This window comes from Cyprinodon tularosa, unplaced genomic scaffold (assembly GCF_016077235.1).
Source record: "Cyprinodon tularosa strain WSP-4 unplaced genomic scaffold, ASM1607723v1 ctg127, whole genome shotgun sequence".
NCBI lineage: Eukaryota > Metazoa > Chordata > Actinopteri > Cyprinodontiformes > Cyprinodontidae > Cyprinodon > Cyprinodon tularosa.
Window position 1 is genome coordinate 65,114 of NW_024038081.1, and position 16,685 is coordinate 81,798.

Here is a 16,685-nt window from a genome sequence, read left to right on the forward strand (position 1 = left end):
TAATGTACCTGTTAAGAAATCACTTTAGATGTAGCCTTTACTGATTTGTGTAATACTTTTAGTGATACCAATGACTGTATTTGTTAGTGGTCGCAGAATGGTATAGAGGATTTTTCTTATTAATGTCTTAATCTTAAAAGCAAAGTTTCACATTCATAGATTTATTTATTTTAAAACAACCCCAAACTTTCTAGTTAGTGTTTGATAGATTTTAAACAATATTTACAGACAGATTGAAATAAAGAAACAATGTAAGAACATGGAATAATATTTTGACCTAAATCATTTCTCTTTTATTCTCCTTTCTTTGGCTTTCTTTTTAAGTGTAATTTCAGTTTTTACACCTCACAGTGTTTGGTTATATTGACTCGATTCTACACTGCCAATTTGGTTTTGCGCTTTTCCTTCACTGTGGTTTGTCATCCACCAAACTGGACAAGTCTAACACACAATGAACAGTTTGATCTGCATCAGGCTGCCGCTGCCCTCCTCTCTAACTGCAGCTGCAGGATCTCCCTGAGATGCTGAAGATATAAAACAGCAACCAGGCTGCAGAGACAGTGTCCCCCAAGCTGTCGATCTCATTGAGGCCAGACAAAATTTTCTGCTTTTCTGTAAAAGCAAATATTTATAATTTCCTATATTGTATAAAGCCCTTAAAATGTCTTTATTTGGTGAAAAGTTGAAGCAAAGTCGATCCATCCATCCATTTTCTGGGAAGCAAAGTCGAATTCCTTTTTATATCCTGTCTGGCTGATTTACTTTGATATACTACATTACCCAGCATGCCTCGCTCGATGAACGGTGACGCGACAGCGCAGCAAAAACTCACATGTGGCCTTGAAGGCGCCGCCGCCTTTGCTGTTAGCAGGAGCTGTTCTCCAGCCGAAATATCCGACTCAGATAAATATTAAACAGCAACACAACTTTATAAAATATTGTTTTTTTCTAGGCCAAAATGCCGCCAAAGAAACCCGCACCTGCTACGGGCAATAAAAAGACTCAAGAGAAGAAAAAGGAAAAGATAATTGAGGTAAATAAAGCACGAGTTAGCATGTTAGCTCGATGGCTTCGGAAGCTAAGCTACGGCTAAAGTTTTTCCCCTCTGTTTGCTCAGTAATGTGTTATTTTTGATCACTCAGATATGTTTCTTTGTAAAGATGTTAGCTCTTACTGTTCTGTGTGGTGAAATGTTCTTATAATCCTCATTTCTCATGTAGTTTAGGTTCAGGCGGTCAGACTATAAGGGCCCAAAACCAGACCCGGTCTTTTAGCCAGTTTGGTTAATCCTAATCTTACCTCATATTTTAAGGAATTTACTAAAAATATTAGTAAAATTTTTATATATACTGACAATGTTTACGTGCGTAAAATGAAACGTACAAGCTGACAGCTGGCCATCTTCTTGGCCTCCTAAAAGTGCCTTAAATCCAGAGCGCGTGTTAGTTTTTATGTCAAACATCTGATTGCTTTTTTGTTTTTCCCCTTAAATTATTTGCTCACAGAAACCTGGTCTACCTGCTCTGTTTCCGCTCCAAATGCTGGCCTAAGCCTGTTTTAATATAGTATTTAGGGTCACTAAAGTAAGCTGGAGAATCCCAGAGAGTTAAACATGTGGTGTGTTGTTTTCAAAGTCCTGAACCATGCTTGGTAACACCATTTACTTTATTATTTGTCCACTGATCAATGGAAAACTTTCAAAGAAGCCCACACTGTGGGAGATTGATCAGCAATTAATCTAATATGAAAAACAAACTTCTTTGGTTCAGTCCTCATTTTTTCTGAATGTGGGATAAAAACCAATATTTGCCTCCAAGTCAGGTTTTGTTTTTTCTCTGTTTTGGTATAGATCAGGGTTTCCTAAATATTTCAACCTTCAAAAATGATCATGTGACTGACTGGCTTAGATGTTTATTTAATTAACCGTCTTGCATATGTTTAATTATTTAATGGGACATTTAATCATTGTGTATTTTATAATATAATGACATAGGGGTGAGTATTGGCATGGGTGTTACAGTACGATACATGTTACAATATTTGGGTTACAATACGACAGTGGTGTCAAAAGTACATTCAAGTGTTACTTGAATAGAAGTATAGATACTGCAGTTTAAAAACACAATGGTAAAAGATGAAGTATTAACTTGACCTCTTTACTCAAGTAAAAGTGAAAAAGTATGTGCTCCAAAAACTACTTAAAGTATAAAAGTATAAAGTAACCTTTAAAAAAAAAAAGCAGTCAGATGCCACTATATGAACTGAAAGCTCAATTTTACGACTATTTTAAAATTTCTTAGAGATAGGGCCAAGGATGAGGGAGGTCTTGTTGGTCTCCATCTCCAGATACGCTCTCGCCTGTGTCCGACCTTTCAGACATTTCAACATCTTTTTCTGAATCCCACATTGTAGCATGGCATAGACAATTCACGTTAGCAGTTTGAAGAACACCTGCTTGCTTCTGATGATTTCCTTTAGCTAACCAATGAGTGTTTGCGTTCTATGACTCATCCAATTACACTAGTTTTCACTAGATGTGGATGGAGCCAATGATCTGCATTGGATGGAGCACATGACTGGAAAGAAATATTTATAAACATTAAACTGAAGCCAAGAGTAACGAGCAACGTTTGTTTAAAAAAAATAAAGAATAGAAAGTACAGATACTTGTGTGAAAATGTAATGAGTAGAAATCAGAAGTAGGAAGAAAAATAAGTAGCGGAGTAGAGTATAGATACCTAAAACGTGTATTTAAGTATAGTTACAAAGTATTTGTACTACCTTACTTGACACCTCTGATTCTTAGAATTGATGCTGCTTTTTCCCCTCCCTTCATTTACGTGATAAAAACGACAGAGTGATGGCAGATGTTACAGAAGGGGCAATATTGAGACAAATTCAAAAATGTATTGACAAACAAAAAAAAAGATGGATAAATTGTGGAAGCAGAAACTGTTCTCCTTTGTTTGCTGCTTCCTAACAGCAGTTTATAGCAGCAGATTTCACTTTGTTTGGATCAAACACATTGTGATGCAAAAACTTTCCAGACACAACAAATAACGTGACATCACTGCTGACATTTTTATGCTGCTTTCATGTCATGCATGCATTGAAAAACCTGAAACTACTTTAAAGGAGCATTCAGATCTAACGCTTCAGCTAAGAAAACTTAGCAAATAGATTGAAGGGTTAGTGCTTCATTAGTGCAGGTTTGTTCACTTAAAATGGTCATTTGTAAAAATGGGAAAAAAATATATAAATAATCATGTGTGCTACTTTTGTTACAGAGATAATAAGGATTATTTTTAGTTCATTCAGAGATTCACTATCCCTCATTAAGCTCTGAAATAAATGAAAATGTTCTACTTTTTCATTGCTACTTCAAAACTTGTTTATGTGGATTTGGTTTTTATGATCATTAATTCCGGCCAATGATGTCACATTATATATAAAATTATGGATATGCTGTTACCCCTAACAACCGCATGACATTCCTGTCAAGCTCTCACTGTTTGCACTTCACAATAAATCACTGGGGAAACTTAACATTATAGACTGCTGCTAAATTGCTCTATATGTGCACAGATTTTAATCGCTTGGGGAGAACATAGATTTTTGGAAAAGGGGCCGGTGTTCTATCAGATCGTCCTACGCTGGCAGATTATCATACGCTGTCAGATCGTCCTACGCTGTCAGATTATCATACGCTGTCAGATCGTCCTACGCTGTCAGATTATCATACGCTGTCAGATCGTCCTACGCTGTCAGATCAGCATATGCTTAGGTTTTTATCTAGCTTAATCAATTCTGATTTTAAACATGAAAACAAAATCAAGCAGAATGTAAATACCCACACTCCACTTCTTACAACTAGAGTAACTTATTTTAAATTAATATTGACTAATATAGCTATAGAGGCTTCAAACTTCAATCATGTCTGGCCGTTTCTGCATCCAAGAAATAACTGTTTACACAAACCTGATTTTATTTTTTAAAAGTTAAATGTGTTTTTGCTGGTCGGTACACTGCTGCTCAAATTCTAAGTGGAAATAATGACAGAACACCAGAAGCACTGAAAAAGTAGATGACTTTGGTTCATCCCTAGCCGCACCTGGAAGACGGTCTGATTCGACTTTACCCGCTTATAGATTTACCTGCACAGAAAGCACAGGCTCTGGGGAAGGGGCAGCAACAGACCGGGTCTGTGCTGGAGGTAAAGGAGGATGATGAGCAGTCCTTCTAGGCCTAACTTAAAAAACGTCTTCATATTAGGGCTGCAACTAACGATTATTTTAAAAATCGATGAATCGGACGATTATTTTTTCGATTAATCGATGAATCGGACAAAAAATATTTTTTATACTAACCTCTTTATTCCAAAATAAACATTTTAGACAGAACAAACAAGCAGACAAGTACAGGTTGCTCATTAACTGTTCTGGTGCAATATGAAAAATAAATGTTTGTGTTAAAACTACGCAAACTTACATGAGAAATGTAGCTGTACATCCACAAAATATAGGATACTTTGTTTCATAAAGTGCATAAAAAGACATTTTTGTTTTCAAAAGCCCCTAAGGGGTTCAAACAACAGGCCCCCCCATTTCAACAAAGGAGGTTTTTTTAGACTAGAAGAGTTCTGCCTTTTAAGACAGGAAAGTATAGCAGTTAAAGGTGGTACTTGAGAAAATACTGAACCATAGAGATAAAAATAGCCCTGTGATTCAAATTATAAATTGTATTTGGAATAAAAATGAGAGAACTAGTGGTGCTAAAAAACACATCCTCCAAAGACAGATATTTACAGGTGCTGGTCATTAAATTAGAATATCATGAAAAAGTAGATTGATTTCAGTAATTCCATTTAAAAAGTGAAACTTGTATATTATATTCATACATTACATACAAACTCATATATTTCAGATGTTTATTTTGTTTAATTTTGATGATTACAAATGACAACAAATGAAAATCTCAAATTCATCATATCAGAAAATTAGAATATTGTGAAAAGGTTCAAAATTGATGGCCCCTGGTGCCACACTCTAATCAGCTAATTAACTCAAACCACCTGCAAAAGCCTTTAAATGGTCTTTCAGTCTAGTTCTATAGGCTACACAATCATGGGGAAGACTGCTGACTTGACAGTTGTCCAAAAGACGACCATCGACACCTTGCACAAGGAGGGCAAGACACAAAAGGTCATCGCTAAAGAGGCTGGCTGTTCACAGAGCTCAGTGTCCAAGCACATTAATAGAGAGGCGAAGGGAAGGAAAAGATGTGGTCGAAAAAAGTGTACAAGCAAGAGAGATAACCGCACCCTGGAGAGGATTGTGAAACAAAACCCCTTCAAAAATGTGGGGGAGATTCACAAAGAGTGGACTGCAGCTGGAGTGAGTGCTTCAAGAACCACCACACACAGACGTATGAAAGACATGGGTTTCTGCTGTCGCATTCCTTGTGTCAAGCCACTCTTGAACCACAGACAGCGTCAGAAGCGTCTTGCCTGGGCTAAAGAGAAACAGGACTGGACTGCTGGTGAGTGGTCCAAAGTCATGTTCTCTGATGAAAGTAAATTTTGCATTTCCTTTGGAAATCAAGGTCCCAGAGTCTGGAGGAAAAGAAGAGAGGCACTTCATCCACGTTGCTTGAAGTCCAGTGTAAAGTTTCCACAGTCAGTGATGGTTTGGGGTGCCATGTCATCTGCTGGTGTTGGTCCATTGTGTTTTCTGAGGTCCAGGGTCAACGCAGCCACATACCAGGAAGTTTTAGAGCACTTCATGCTTCCTGCAGCTGACCAACTTTTTGGAGATGCAGATTTCATTTTCCAACAGGACTTGGCACCTGCACACAGTGCCAAAGCTACCAGTACCTGGTTGAAGGACCATGGTATCCCTGTTCTTAATTGGCCAGCAAACTCTCCTGACCTTAACCCCATAGAAAATCTATGGGGTATTGTGAAGAAGAAGATGCAATACACCAGACCCAACAATTCAGAAGAGCTAAAAGCCACTATTAGAGCAACCTGGGCTATCATAACACCTGAGCAGTGCCACAGACTGATCGACTCCATGCCACGCCGCATTGCTGCAGTAATACAGGCCAAAGGAGGCCCAACTAAATACTGAGTGCTGTACATGCTCATACTTTTCATGTTCATACTTTTCAGTTGGCCAACATTTCTATAAATCCTTTGTTTTTATTGGTCTTCAGTAATATTCTAATTTTCTGATATGATGAATTTGAGATTTTCATTTGTTGTCATTTGTAATCATCAAAATTAAACAAAATAAACATCTGAAATATATGAGTTTGTATGTAATGTATGAATATAATATACAAGTTTCACTTTTTAAATGGAATTACTGAAATCGATCTACTTTTTCATGATATTCTAATTTTATGACCAGCACCTGTATTTACATGGGAATGTGGCAGATAATTAATTGACATATTACTGATCTTGCTGGATTTTATTCTGCTTTACTTCCATAAATTGCAGGATCTTCTTTACTTTATCTTTGCCAGAAGATTTAAACTTTAAAAGCCTTGCCCTCATAATTTGCAAGTTAATTTATTTATAAAGAAAATATAAACGCTGCTTAAGCTAATTCAAATGAAATTAAAAGTAAAATAAGTAGCCAACCTTATCACTGTCTGTAACCTACTAACAAGGTAAGGAAAGCATCAGATGAGCTACCTGAGAAACTAACGTTATGTTTCCCCACTTTAAAATCAAACAAACATGGTGGTTCCATGCCATGTTAATTTGTTTTGACAAAAGTTGCATGTTACGACTTTTTTCACTTTACAAAGCGCAGGCTATTTTAATTATTGTGATCAATTTGCGCCGTCAATCCGGCGCATGCGCGCTTCATTTGCAGTCTGGACGCTGAGGGTAAACATCCTGCAGCTCTGACTGCAGCGCTGAGAGGGACTCCTGCGGGAGCGGGAGAACGAGGTTGGGGTGGGGGAGGCGCCCCACGGCAGAGTAGGAACGATACATGCTTTCACGTAAGAGTCTCTAAAAGCCGCCAGTGACACCGTAAAAAGTCACCAGATTTGTTGCTAGTCGCATTTTTGAAAAAATAGTCGCTGGAGGGGTCTGAAAAGTCGCTGAGTTGGCAACACTGCACCTCCGGCGCTGGCTCGCTCTGACATATTTTTTTTTCTTCCTCCGTTTCAGTCAAGTGGCAGTGATGACGGCAGCGGCGGATGACACATTAATCACGCGACACAACTAATCGATCATGAAATTCGTTGTCAACGCTTTTAAAAGTCGATTTTTATCGATTAGTTGTTGCAGCCCTACTTCAGAGCATTCCTTATTTTATCCTTTCTCAATTTTTTAACCTACATCACAACAACAACCAGTCCCTGATTGGTTGCAGCGATGCATTTTCATAGAAAAGTTCAACATTTTCACCACTCTGCTCTCTCCATGCCGTGTTGATTCACAGCTGGCCGCTCACCGCCCTTCCCCACTAAGTTTCCTCAGGGATATTATATAAATCCACACCGCGTTTCATCTGAATGCGCATTTAGAGTTTAGAAAACGGGGAAATATTCGTATTATTCCTAAATGTTTAAAAGAAAACATATTTGACTCTGCTAGCATGAACTATAACAACATAATGGGCCATAAATCCAATAAAATGCATGCTCTAAATATGAAAGTTCTGTTAGTTTCTATCTTTTATTCCATTTTCTTAATCATTTTATATTTTTAATATAGTCTTATTTTAATGACACTTTTTATTCCCTTTATTTGTGTTTTCTATTTGCTGCTGTAATTAACTTTTTCTCATGTACATTTTTCTTTGAATATTCTTGCCACTGAAATATGTTTTAGAAATAAACTTGCATTGCCTCAGAAATCATGATTTAAAATCAACATAAATCATGTAATGCTGGTATCTCTATCTCTCCCATCGGAGAACAACGAAAGTCTGTTTGCAAATGTGAAAACTCGGATGAATAAAGAATTAATGGTCGGATGGTTTAAAAAACAATTTTTGATCAGCTGCTCAAACACCTTCCTCCTCTTTGGTCCTCCTCTTCTTCATCTCCTGTGATCTCTACGTTCACATCAATGTCAACGCGCTCTGGTTCAAACTGGAAGGGTCTAAGGTTGCTCATTGCTGGTGTGGATGAACAGCGCTAGCGCTACAGGACCTAGCATATGTCATTTAGCCAGAATGGTGATGTTTTTAAAGGACTGGATCCCTATAAAACTTATGCTTTTGTTATGGATTCTTGCTGACTGATCTAAAGAACTTCACGGCCAAAGAGATTGCAGCTATTTCTTATTTTCTGTTAACTTTTCGGTGGAGCAGCAAATGAAAAAAACAAACTGAAGGCTTCTATTGTCATCCGGTGCTGCTTAAACGCTTCACTTAAAATTGTTTCTAATCTGGGTTTTTTAACGGTTCCACCACAGCTGAAGGTGATCAGCTTTTTCAGAACCAAGACTATTTCCCAATCTTCTTCTACTTTTTTTTTCTCCTCAGGACAAAACTTTTGGCTTGAAGAACAAAAAAGGCGCCAAGCAGCAGAAGTTCATTAAGAATGTCACGCAGCAGGTCAAATATGGACAACAAAGTGCCCGACAGGTAAGTGGAGAATGTGATCATTGTAAGGATACAGCCGCCTATTCTGGTGCTTTGTTTTTTTCCTTTGGTGAAAATGTCCATTCTTGATACAATGATTGTAAAGATGGCTGAACTGTGCCTCATTCTGCTGTTTCACTGCATCTATGAGCAGATGGCAGAGGCAGAGAAGACCGGCAAGAAGTCTGACAAGAAGAAAGAGCTGGATGAACTCAATGAGCTGTTTAAGCCTGTAGTCGCTGCTCAGAAAGTCAGTAAAGGTAACAGACAATTGTTTATGGGGTGCAGCCCTCAATCTGGCTTCAACCAAACATGGTGGATGTTTGCCCAACTCATGTCTGTTGATCTGTTATCCTTCTATGTTCTGTGCAGGTGTTGATCCAAAGTCGGTGCTGTGCGCCTTCTTTAAGCAGGGCCAGTGTACGAAAGGCGACAAGTGCAAGTTCAGCCATGACTTGTCCATGGAGAGGAAATGTGAGAAGAGAAGCGTCTACGTGGACGAAAGGGATGAAGAGCTGGAGAAAGGTTGGTGGATGTAATGTTTACCTCCATAGCTTTGCATTGCAGCAACATTAGTCATTTCAGTGTTATAAATCTGGATCTACCTAAGCAGCCATTTAAAATGTCCACTTTTTCTGTGATTGGTCCTAGCCTACTAACCTGACTCTGCCAGATGGATTTGCTCCACATATCCGTCTGGAAACCTTCCGTTGAAGTAATTTTGGGAAGGGGTGAAAATACTGGTTATCTGATTGGCCTATGTTGGTGATAGACGGGCCAAATAAACCAATCAGATCAACGAAGCATAAGACGTACTAACAGAGCGACGACGAAAACACAACCACAAGCCAGGCAACTCTTGCCGAAACCAGTCGGGAGAAGAGCAAAAACATCTTTTCCTCTGAGAAAAGCCTTCAGAGCAGTGTTTTGCTCTTCTTTCAGTGAAGAAATACTCTGTAACTCCGATAAAACTTGCTCGATAGCCATGCTAACGCTAGTTTCATTGGCTGAAGCCGCCATGTTCTTTAGACTGAACTGTCGCGCTTCTCGTTGCGTCACATCTCAACCCGCCTCAAAGCCAACACTGATTGGATGTTCGTTTGGTGAACGGCTCCAAATTTTCTTTAACGGAGAGTCTCCAGGCTGATTAGCGAGTGAAACCTTGAAAGCTCGTGAGATCAGGATGGTCTCACGAGGCTACTCTCCTGGTCCCCTACTAGGCTTGTCCCGATCCGATCCACGTATCGGATCGGACGCCGATATTGGCAAAAAAATGCGTATCGGCAAAGAATGTAAAAATGCAGATCCAGACTGCCGATCCAGTTTTAAAAAAAAAATCTGGTCCGTATTTTCCAGTTTCACCGATTGAAACGATCCATTCCACTATTTTGCAGCAGTGTTCCCCGAATCCGGTCCGCATTTTCCAGAACACCTTCAACACACCCACAGGTCTTTTTGGGTCTGTCTCCCGGCCTAACCATTAAAACAGGTGAATTGGAAGATAGTGGGAAAATGTCAGCTGTGTGGGATTATTTTATCCTGCACGATGTGTAGATGGAGACTAGGTGTGGAGGAGATTGGGGAGTATAAGGAATTTTTGTGTAATAGTTCACTATCATTTGCACTGATTTTTTTTTAAGCAGTGTCTTTTTTTCAAGAGTAGAGTCCTGATTCTAAGTTAATAGAATATTTTCCATATTCTGTTTTGCATTTTTATTAAAACTTACAGTAATACTTGCACCTTTAACTGTTTACGGTTTTACTGTTCACTGTGCAATTTCAGATTGCTATTCATAATTTTGTCCAGTTTGTGTTTATCTCTTAATAAACAGGTAAGTTTGTTGTTACCAATCATTGTGTTTTATTCAATCTCTAAAACCCTTTTCAACATGAGTCTTACAACTAAGGCTAAATACTTTGACTTAAACTTAAATACATGCTTGAATAGGCTGGTATCGGCCAGTATCGGTATCGGATCGGAAGTCCAAAAACAATATCGGTATTGGATCGGAAGTGCAAAAACCTGGATCGGGACATCTCTATCCCCTAGAGTTCCTTTTTAAACATCTAAATTATTAATTCTGTCATGATTTGTGGACATTAGATCTAAAGAGAAGCTTAATTTCCTGGTCAGACCTTGTAATTCAGTGAAAGGGTGGAGACAGGGTAAAACTACTTCAATAAATGAATCAAACTGAACATGAACGACCAATAGCAAACGAAGGAAGAGGTGATTCATGCGCTTCGTGTAATCTTAAGGCATGACTGCTGATTGCATTGTTGGAAATTAATTAGAACGTCTCCATGATCATTTTATGCAGATTGCTCGGCGTGCCTCATTTAAAGACACAACAAAGGAATCTGATTCATTAGATCTACTCTGTTAATGACATGGTTTCTGTTTTGGACAGACACTATGGAGAATTGGGACGAGAAGAAGCTTGAGGAGGTGGTCAACAAAAAACACGGAGAGGCAGAGAAGAAGAAAGCCAAAACACAAATCGTGAGTGTGACCAATGAAGGATCGCCGTTGGTGTACATCTGCTGAACTTTGAGCTCAAACGTATTTAAAATGAAACGGTCCAGGTTTAATTAGAGGGTAATCACTGTTTAATAGTTAAGTCTTTGCTCTGTGTCCTGTTTGTTTGCAGGTGTGTAAGTACTTCCTGGATGCCATAGAGAATAATAAATACGGCTGGTTCTGGGTGTGTCCAGGAGGGGGCGACAACTGCATGTACAGGCATGCCCTCCCACCTGGTTTTGTACTAAAGAAAGACAAGAAGAAGGAAGAGAAAGAGGAGGAGATCTCATTGGAGGAGCTGATAGAGAGCGAGGTGAGAGGGATGGATCCCTGTTTGGGATGTTGTTGTTTGGTTTGTCATCAAAGATGGCGGAAAAATAAAAATCCATCAGAGTTTAGTCTGTTTTGTTCTGTCATCCTGGAAATGTTAATCCGATAAAAGCTTTGACTGTTCGAACTAAGTAAACGGATATTAGCATCATCAGTTTTGTTCCTTTATTTATGCAAGCAAAGAAAGTTAATTTTTGTTTGTTTTTTTATGAAATGCAATCCAGAAATGAAACTTTTAATGAAAAAAAATTATTTTTTGTCAGAAAAAATTTATATATATTTAAAATCTATTCCCTTCAGAGCGGGCGTTCCTCTGGAGTGATGTGAGAAAATAATGTTCTATTGGTCTGTGCTTGAATTGAGCTCAATATGAAGAGAATTTGATTTGTGAAATAAAAATAAAGAGAAAGCAATTTGTTAAACTCAATCTGGGGGGAAAAATGAAATTTTGGAACAAAAGTATAAAATATCTTACAGAGTTTAAATAACTTTATAATATATATGAAATCTGTAAAAAGAAAAAAATATTTTAATTAATAAAGAAAAATCGGAGAAAGCACCAAAGTTACACTAGAAAAATTTTTAAATGAGTCCCGTTTACTTGACCATCTATACGTTTGTCAATAAAGTTTCTCAAATGTAAAAAAAGAAAAAGTTCCCCCTGGAAGTAGGATCAAAGCAGAGCCTGCCTCCTCCATCCGTGGGTTTAATCCGTACCCCTGCTTTCATCCCTGTGTGCAGCGAGCAGCTCTGGGTCCAAACGTAACTCGGATCACCCTGGAGACCTTCCTGGCTTGGAAGAAGAGGAAAAGGCAGGAGAAGGTCGGCATTCCTCTAACCATCAGGATTCGGGTTGTTTTAGCGGCACCAGAATGTGGATCTGTTGCAGAAATAAGAGCGATCCGTAAACCGTTCTGTTACAGGTGGATAAAGCCAGAGAGGAGATGGAGAAAAAGAAGGCAGACTTCAAGGCTGGAAAGTCTCTGATTGTAAGTAAATGCTCGGTTTGCAGCCGGACACTTCCACACCTCTGCTCTGATAACACACGGCTTCCCTCTGAATCGTGTGCAGGTGAGCGGCCGCGAGGTGTTTGAGTTCAGGCCGGAGCTGGTGGATGACGACGATGATGAGGCCGATGATACTAAATACGCCGAAGAGACCAAGGACGAGTATGAAGGAGAGGTGAATATGTCAACAAATGGTTTTTCATTATTTTTATAATTTTCTGACTTCACACTGAGCTCAATGTTCAGTCAGCTAACTGATCTATTGAAAGATAATTATCAAGATGAATTGAATATTTGAAATGAAATGAACATTTCTTCTTTCAGACTGACGTTACAGATGTCCAGGATATAGACTTATCCCGTTTTGTTCCACAAGAGGTGGATCATTCAGGTATTACAGTAGCATCTACGGACCGATTCACCTCCAGAACCGAGACGGAAAAGTTGGACAACGGTAAGAAAATCAGCTGACGCTAATTCTGACTTTATCTTTATTATTTTTTTAAAGGTTAAGTTTGAGGAAACATAGTATATGTTACCAATGTCTGATCTTTATTGTGTAAATGGAGGGAGACTGAGATATTGCCTTTAAACGACCAGGGCCGAAAATATCGGATTAATCAATTAGTAAAATAATCTTTAACTCATTGAGTAATCAATGAATTGTTAACCGGAGTATAGAGTAGTAATTATACCAAGATTGTAAAAATAAAAAAAAGTTAACATTTTGCATTTAAGATGGAAAAATTCCTGCTGAGATGCATGAAAAACATGATCTTCTGCTCTGGATGATCTGGTGCATAAAACGTGTTCATGGTTTGGATGCTTCAGTGTTAATCAATCAGAGAATTAAGGAGTGAATCTCACATTGGAGAAATTTACCTAAACTTATTTGGTTTCTTCTGATTTCCTGTTTATATGTGTGACTAATTTATTTTTCCTTTTTATACCTTTGCAGAGGAGCACCTGAACGGCGCGTGTGGCGGCACTGAGGCGAACGGCCTTTCGGGAGCAGAAGACGGAGGAGGGGAGGAAGAAGACGTGCCAGTTGATGAAAATCTATTTACAGGAGAAGATCTGGAGGAGCTGGATGAAGAACTGAACACGTTGGGGCTGGAAGACTGAGAGGGAGCGACTAAAGGGAACGCCTGATGGATGCATGGAGCTAAACATCAAAGACCAGACATTTGGATGATTTTAACCTTCAGAGACTCCAGTAATAAAGCCTGATTATCTCATGACATCACTTCCTGCCTCTGCGCCCCGTGTTCTCAGCGGATTTCCTGCCGGTGATGATTTGGGCCAGCTCCATGATTGCTGTCATTCAGAGTTCTTGGTGCACTTTGGATCACCTGATAAACCTTGTTGGCTAACATTTAACAGTTTATTCAGCCTCCATCTTTCTCTGTGGGATCAGTTCAATAAGATATTTAGTGAAGAGCAGATGGAGCTCTGGGATTGTCACTGTTAAGCAGGATTTAGTGTAAAGATGCACTTTTTCTCAACAAATCCATCATTTCTTTTTAATGATTTGAAACTTCTTCCAAAATCCAGTCCTTTCTTCATGAACATTACCTTCATCTCTCGAGGGCAGATTTGTGCTCATTGCCAGCTGCATATTGTAAATAATCTCTTGAGATTCCTCCTGACTAAATAAAATGACTCTACATTCATCTTGTCTTTTTTTTTTCTTAGAAAATCAGTTACTTCAGTAGAAACTCAGACTCACTTTTTTCTTTAGTGTTTGGCTGAAAACAGGTTCTCTGATATCAACCTACCAAAGTATGGAGGGAAATTAAAATTAATCAAAAAGGTTCTATTTTCTAAGATTTTTTATTTATTTTTTTTTCATTTTATACTAAATATATTTTTCCTATTTTATCCAAATAAGAAATTCACACGTTTCATATTTGTCTTTCAGATTCTGTTTCCCATATTTTCTTTACTCTGGAGTGAGATTGAGTTTAGTTTGAAGAGCAAAAGTTTGCATATTCGCTTGAACTGGAAAGGATGTAAAATCTGTCATTCTATTTGAAAAAGGATGCGATTTGTTCATTTCGTATCTGAAAAAGAAATGAACTTATAGGTATAAAATCTGTAAAAAAAAAAAAAAAGTATTTAAGTATTTGTTTTGAGAAATAAAAAGGCAAAGTTACCTTCAAGGCTTTTTAATCAAAGTTTTTCAGTTTCATTTCCTGATTCTAATCAAAATCTGTTTTGTTTGGGGAAAAAGAGGGGCAAAGTTCACTCCATACCAAAGCCCTGGAGCCTTTGTGGCAACGATGGAACGTCTCTCCTTGAAGTTCTTGATGATGCCATAGATTGTTGACTGAGGTGCAATCTTTCTAGCTGCCATTATCTTTTCTCTTAGGCCATTTTTGTGCAGTGCAATGATGACTGCAAGTGTTTCTTTAGAGATAACCATGGTTCACAGCAGAGAAACAATGATGCCAAGCACCAGCCTCTTTTTAAAGTGTCCAGTGGCGTCATTCTGACTGAATCCTGACAGATTGATCTCCCCTGTCCTCATCACCACCCACACCTGTGTTAATGGAGCAATCACTGAAACCATGTTAGCTGCTCCTTTAAGGCAGGGCTGCAATGACGTTGAAATGTGTTTTGGGGGATAAAGTTCATTTCTAGGCAAATATATTACCTGCTGTTACGCTGATCACTCTTTATAAAATTCTGGACTATATGCAAATTGCCGTTATAAAAACTGAAGCAGTAGACTTCGTAAATATTAACATTTGAATCATTCTCAAAACTTTTGGCCATGACTGCAGACCAGCTGTTTCCAAACTTTTCTGGGTGGGACCCTCAATGATTTTAAACTATTTTTCTGCCTCTTAACTCTTTTTTTTTTAACATTTAAACAAAATTTGAGACTTAGAAAAGGTTTATTTTAACACAATTTAATGCAATCACTTTTATTAAACACATCATCTCAAAGCACTTTACACAGTGTTCAGTCAGATTTGGTAAAAGGAAAACCAGCATCAAGTTTGCAGGATTCCCTCTTTCTGGAAGACGGCAGATTAAATTCTGTCGTTGACTCTTCAGCAATCCCTCACAATGAACATGCATGCAGTGACTGTGGAGAGGAAAACTCCCTTTTAACAGGAAGAAACCTGCAGCATAATCAAACTTGTCACCGAGGATCTGTTGAGGCCGACTGGGGTTCAAAGGAGGCAGAAGTAGACAAAAGAAACATGGAAGCACTGATCTATAAATACTTTCAATGTTAAAGTTAGCAGTAAACTAGCTCCATAGATGGATCTGTCTAGGAAATAAGGATGAAAGAGCACATGGAGCTAAGCACAGTCAAAGCTGAGCCCATTATACAAAAATGGGACTAAACACTGAAACAGAATAGCTATAATGATGATACAGGTGTATAGATGGATACCGGTTAGAGTTTCCAACTTCTTTATTTAAAGCTTTCAATTAAACATAAAAGATTAGTTAAGAGAGCAATAAAAAGGAAACTTTATTAAAAAATGGACTGAGCTCAACAGACCCTCACATAAAGATCTGGAGATCACCATAGATACAAAGATGTCTTTTTTTTTTCTTAACCGGACATTTTTATCATTGTGCAGCATTTCATATATAACCTCTGATGACATGTTTTACAGGAAAAACATTCCTAACCACATTATCACCATGCAAGGAAAGACTAGGCTTCCACTCTGCTGCCCCCTTTTGGTTCAGGAGGTTATTACACTGAAGATCTACATTTTAAAGGAAAAGTCTGCTCATATTCTGAATATAAACTTCTGAAAGTACTTTAAATATGAAATTATTACATACTGTTCATGTTTTTAATTCAGAGTCATGTGAATGTGCTTTACTGGAGGCATCCATGTTTGTCTAAGAACACTACTGCCACCTACTGGTTTGTGACGTCACGGTGCGGTATCGGCTGTTGATCAAGTCCCAGTGCTGTATCTGGTGTTTGTCAAAACGCGCTATTATCCAAGTCATCTTGAAAACATTCTTCTTCCAAATGTTGGCTACATATTACGGGTTTTTTCTCTGGCCAGAAGTTCGATGGCAAATCCTCCCTCTTCAAGTTGGCGATCCAACGACCAACCCGTCCGTGGAGGATCAGGAATCAGAAAGGTGGAATAACTCTTTTTTTTTCCACTTTTACCCGATGTATTCCAGCATCCAGCTGCCATGCACGTGGGCATTGTCAGTTTCACTATAGCTCTG

The 16,685-nt window shown here is 38.5% G+C and overlaps 1 protein-coding gene across 1 annotated transcript; it reads left to right on the plus strand.

The window, feature by feature from the left end:
* Window positions 1-830: 830 nt before the first annotated feature.
* Window positions 831-14,140, plus strand: zc3h15 (zinc finger CCCH-type containing 15). Its single transcript, XM_038276748.1, has 11 exons — window positions 831-1,033; window positions 8,511-8,612; window positions 8,764-8,869; window positions 8,982-9,134; window positions 11,021-11,112; window positions 11,261-11,443; window positions 12,202-12,282; window positions 12,384-12,449; window positions 12,532-12,642; window positions 12,792-12,921; window positions 13,426-14,140. Exons 1-11 carry the CDS (start codon window positions 959-961, stop codon window positions 13,590-13,592), a joined length of 1,266 nt encoding a protein of 421 aa, XP_038132676.1. The 5' UTR covers window positions 831-958; the 3' UTR covers window positions 13,593-14,140.
* The last annotated feature ends 2,545 nt before the right edge of the window (window positions 14,141-16,685 follow it).

Bases quoted from the DNA above. Each gene is read 5' to 3' on its own strand.
- zc3h15 (XM_038276748.1), top strand. From the start codon at position 959: ATGCCGCCAAAGAAACCCGCACCTGCTACGGGCAATAAAAAGACTCAA. The intron at 8,613-8,763 runs GTAAGTGGAGAA...ATCTATGAGCAG, and splicing joins GACAACAAAGTGCCCGACAG to ATGGCAGAGGCAGAGAAGAC. The intron at 12,283-12,383 runs GTCGGCATTCCT...GTTCTGTTACAG, and splicing joins AGAGGAAAAGGCAGGAGAAG to GTGGATAAAGCCAGAGAGGA.